This window comes from Centroberyx gerrardi, chromosome 5, assembly GCF_048128805.1.
Source record: "Centroberyx gerrardi isolate f3 chromosome 5, fCenGer3.hap1.cur.20231027, whole genome shotgun sequence".
NCBI lineage: Eukaryota > Metazoa > Chordata > Actinopteri > Beryciformes > Berycidae > Centroberyx > Centroberyx gerrardi.
The window spans coordinates 32,484,460-32,489,459 of record NC_136001.1 but is presented as its reverse complement, the minus strand read 5'-3'; the positions used below and the strand labels follow the sequence as shown (position 1 = coordinate 32,489,459).

Sequence of the window (5,000 nt, the reverse complement as noted above, 5' to 3'; positions counted from 1 at the left end):
GAGGAGAGGAGGAGAGGAGGGGAGGAGGAGAGGAGGAGAGGAGGGGAGGAGGAGAGCAGGGGAGGAGGAGAGGAGGAGAGGAGGGGAGGAGGAGAGCAGGGGAGGAGGGGAGGAGAGGAGGGGAGGGGAGGAGGAGAGGAGGGGAGGTGCTGAGGAGACAGAGGACAGGTTGGTAGATTAACATTTATTCACTGTGCTGAAGGGATTTCAAACATGGCATCAACCGTTTGTGTTTGGCAGATGGCCGGAGGAAAAGTGTGTTAACACTTCAACTCCAATCAGCCCTCGCCAAACTGAGAGAGAGAGAGAGAGAGAGAGAGAGTGTGTATGAGAGAGAGACTAAGATAAAGTGTGTGTGAGAGGGGGAGTTAACAGAGAAAGTGTGTGTTCCTGTATTTTTGATGACCAAATGTCCTCACAAGGATAGAAAGATGATAGCACCCTTCTTTTAGGTTTAGTTTAGGCTTAAGACTTGAATTTAGGGTTAAAGTTAGAATTAGGATTAGGTTTAGGTTGCAGATTAGAGTTTTAGTTCTACAAATATTTCTCAGATGCAGAACTGCTAATAATCAGGTTGGTTGAGTTAAACCTCAGTGGGCGGAGCCAAAGAAGCACTGCCTCTGAGAAATGTTAAGTAAAGTTACTTTAGGTTAGTGTAAGGGTGGGGCTTAAGGGTTAGGGGGAAGGGAATGAACAGAATGACCGTCCTCACAAGTATAGCAATACAAACATGTGCATGTGTGAAAGAGAGCGACAGAAAGTGTATGAACATCTGAGAGAGAGAGCAGGGAGATTATTCTCTGATAGTCGAGCTCAAGCCCCAAAACAGAAGGCGAATCCCTCGTTTCAAAGGGGAATGAAAGTTCAACCTGCCTGAGGAACAAAGAGAGAAGAAGCTTTCAGCCGTGTGTAAAGCTCCGGCTGCGGCCGCTCCGCCCGCCTGTCTCGCCGCACTTCCTTGTTCTCACAAAGACGGCGCACAAAGTCCTTTCCCCCCCGAGGGCTTTTAAAACATTTTCCCAAGAAAATGAGCCTTTGTACAATCACAGCAAGCAAGATGGACAGTTTCCATTACCGGCTCTTGTAATTAAAGGATTTGTACTAATAGCAAATTTATCATAATTCCTGTTGGCTATCAAGTCCTTGACAGGCTATTTCATTTCAGCGCAATGTTTCATTTTAAAGCCTTCAGGTTAGTGCAGTGTCTTTGCCTTGACATCTAAACCCCTGTAATGAGATGTACACACACACACACACACACACACACACACACACACACACTTGTCAAATGTTAAATAAAAGCACACAAGCACAGTTTTCTGAATCATACATGCACGCGCGCACACACGCGCGCACAGGCAAACTTCTGGGTCATTAAATGAAAGCACACATGCTCACTCTGCTGTAGCACTGTATCAACGGCAGGCACACACACACACACACACACACACTGACACACACTGACACACACACACACACCCCTAAACCCTTTAATAAAACTTAATAAAGCATCTTCAGCCAAACAATCTGCTTCTCTTGTTCAGACTAATAGAGGCCTGAGGTTGCTTTGTACAATACTACACCACACACACACACACACACAGGCACAAAACCACAGGGCATACAATCAGACACAAATGCAAACATATGTACACACAAGGGCACGGCACACACACGTGCATGGACATAAAAAAAACACACAAGGACGCATTCAGATGCACATAGTCATGGCCAAACACAGACACACACACACACACACACACACACACACACAGCTTCATATGCACACGTGTGTCAGCACATCATTACAGCAGCCTGTCGTTGCTCCAGAGTGAAGCTTCATTCTGACAAAATGAGTCTATTTGTAAGAAACGGAGCAGAGGCCACCGGCACATAATCAATATTGTTAGTTTTCAGAGGTGGAAAGTATCAAAGAAAAATACTAAAAGAATATCTTGTTGCTGTATTTAAGTAAGATTTTCAAGTATCAAGTACTTTAGTTTTATTCACTACATTTCAAAAGAAAACTCTATACTTTCTACTCACTTTCAAAACACACTTGTTACTCTCAGGAAAACATCAGCAGATTTATTTATTTTTTCCGCATTTTTTTGAAATGGGACTTCAACTTTAACCAGCATATATTTTTAGATTTTAGAGGATTTGCACTTTTACTTGAGTAAGGGATTTGTGTACTTCTACCACCTCTGTTAGTTTTCAACACAACTTGTGATATTATTATAATATTATTGATATTACCAACATTTAGTGTCACAATATACATGTTGGGTCTTAATGTGAGGCTTCATTGATCCCTGTAGGGGAAATTCTCTTCTCTTGCCGCTCCACAGGGAGTTTAGAGCCCGAAATTTACTTTTTGGCTCATCTGTCAGGAGCTGGAAACTATAAAAAAAAAAAAAAATCTGCCAAGAATACGTTTTACCGGCTCAACTAATTAATGTCCATTTTTCATAGAAATATGTCATCCAACCTGTTTTCAATTATCTTTTGTGTATAGAATCAGGCACTGTGTGTTTATTTAAAACTCACTCACTTATACAGTGGATCAAGTTTGTAATTCATCATGAAGTGACTCGCCACATGGGACTAATGTTCATTTTCAACTAACATTAGGCTAGTCAACCATCCAGACAGCAGAGAAACACAAGTTTAGACTCGAAAGCTTTCTGTAGAGCAACGTGACAGGCGGCCAATCAGCAGCCGGTTTGACACAGAGCTAATTGTTTTGCTTTGATTCGATTGGCTCACGGTCAGAGAGCGTACGGTGGCCAGCAGGGACAAAGTCTGAAAAATAGGCAAAGACCAAAGACTGTATATAACCGAATCATTCAAATGTTCTCGTCTCAAACCTTTGCAGCAGTGCGGCAGGTGACTCTCTGATTTATCCACCAAAGACACATTTCAGCAGCCTGGCAGGAGGCGACTGCAGACAGAACAACAGTCTGGACCCGGGGGGGGGGGGGGGGGGGGGGGGGGGAAGGACACTTCAGCAGGACGGACGCTTGCCAACACGGAGGTTTGGACCGGCGTCCTCGGTTTTGAAGGAAGGTCTCCAGACTCGGTACACCTGCTGCTCCAGCATATGTTTTATTAAAACTCTGGTTGGACGGCGGCTCAGCCTCAGCCACGCTCCGCCCGCCAGAAGCTCCCACATAACGGATTAACACTTTCTGATTCTAAAAACAACGTTCCCTGTGTATCAAGCAATTGTTTTTTTTTTTGTTGTTTTCACAAAACAAGCAATTGGAAGAAGAATAGCACTGAAACTATCTTCTGTCTCGCTGCCTGTTGTCTCACTGTAGAGCTGAAACCAGCTCCACCGGCTCTATAGCTCAGCGGTTAGAGCACTGGTCTTGTAAACCAGGGGTCGCGAGTTCGATCCTCGCTAGGGCCTGCGCTTCCATTTATCCTGAATTCGACATACACTCGTAGCTTTGAAATCTTCTCATTATTTCACTTGCTGGCTAACCAATAGAAACCAAACCGAACTAAACTACGCCAGTCAGGCTGTACAGTTAAAGGAGAAGAGGCTCTGTTCACTGAAGGTCATCTAAGTGTCGTCCGATTCAAGACAAGATGAACCAATCCGCTCCAACCCGTTCCAGGCTGAGTGTCCATGCGCATGTCTACTTTTAAAGCGCTATATAAATGAACTTAAACTTGAAACCAAACCAGATCATTACAAACCAACCTAAATCAATCCACACCAACATGAACCATATATAAACCACACCAACCTGAACTAAACTACACCAAATTACAGCCAAGTAAACTAAACTGAAGCTAAGCTAGACCAAACTAATCTAGTGCTGCATTAATAATGAGCGAGCAGCACTGCCGTAACCGTCTCTGTCTGTATCAGTACTCACAAGCGATGATGTTGCCATAGCGATTCTTGTTGCGGTTCTCGTCCTTCTTGGCCGTTTCCCAGGGGGCCGTCTGTCCCTCCGCCAGGCCCTTACACACACACACACACACACACACACACACACACGTGAAACACAGTTAGATACTGAGGTATGAACACAGAGAAATATGCATGCACATACGGCCTGATGCCCAGAGCTTGTATAGTGACACATGGGCAAGCAGAAGTCGAAACGGGGACATGAATATTCAGGGAGGATAATCAGCTATAGTTTGTGACAGGACAGACTCTCTACCATGTGGGGCGGTGAGGGCGTTATGGCTGAAACAGAACTCAACTACGCTTTTTCACAAGACAGTAATATCTGCTGGGAGGTCAAATGTCATTCCACAGTTTCCAAAAAATAAAGAAAGAAAGAAAGAAAGAAAGAAATCAACGATGCATCCAAGCTTTCCTTCCCACTTCTATTTCATGGTCTAAAATACAGGAAATAAACAGATAATAAACAGATAATAAAGAAAGAAAAATTGTTATTTCTTTGACGCTGTGACTTCCTGTTGTCATCCCAACCTGTAGAAAACATTAGATTTTTGATGAATGCATACCTATAATTTACATATTAAAACGAATATTAGTAATATTTGAGTTGTTGTGTTCCAGAGCGTTAGGGGAACGCAGCTCAGTTTCAGTCTTGTCTGGAGGAGACGCTGAAATGAAATTACAGCTTGCAGAACACATCTGATGAAAGTATTTAACGTTTGTAAAACTGAATATTGAATTCAACCTTTGGCAATGCTATCGAAGTCATATTGAAATTTCGGTTATCGTAACTAATCCAGAGCAATTTGCAGTGAGCGCAATAGTAGAACTAGAGGGAACTCAGTAGAGCGCAAACCTCCATCAATGCCAAATAATTCTCCATCACCTCTGTAGCGGTTTATGATTGTTTATCATTTGTCTTCCGGGTTTGATTTTCTGAGAAACTTGAACGCAACGCTGTTCAGCCGCCGACTCGGAAGTCCCGGTCGTCGGACTTTCCCACCGGCACTCGAACGCAGCATAATAGTTATAACGATATAACGGTAATTGTCTAATGGCGGAAATCCCAGAT

The 5,000-nt window shown here is 43.5% G+C and overlaps 1 protein-coding gene and 1 non-coding gene across 10 annotated transcripts in view; one reads left to right on the top strand and one right to left on the bottom strand.

Moving 5' to 3' along the window:
* Positions 1 to 5,000, bottom strand: part of ptprt (protein tyrosine phosphatase receptor type T) — a 359,275-nt gene that overhangs the window by 63,187 nt on the left and 291,088 nt on the right. For all 9 annotated transcript variants that reach the window (XM_078283910.1, XM_078283906.1, XM_078283907.1 and 6 more), the window contains one exon: positions 3,891 to 3,978. In XM_078283910.1, the coding sequence (XP_078140036.1) occupies positions 3,891 to 3,978 (88 nt within the window). The remainder of the gene's footprint in view (positions 1 to 3,890; positions 3,979 to 5,000) is intronic.
* trnat-ugu (transfer RNA threonine (anticodon UGU)) lies at positions 3,343 to 3,415 on the top strand. The gene has a single exon. It is a non-coding gene; the product is annotated as a tRNA-Thr (tRNA).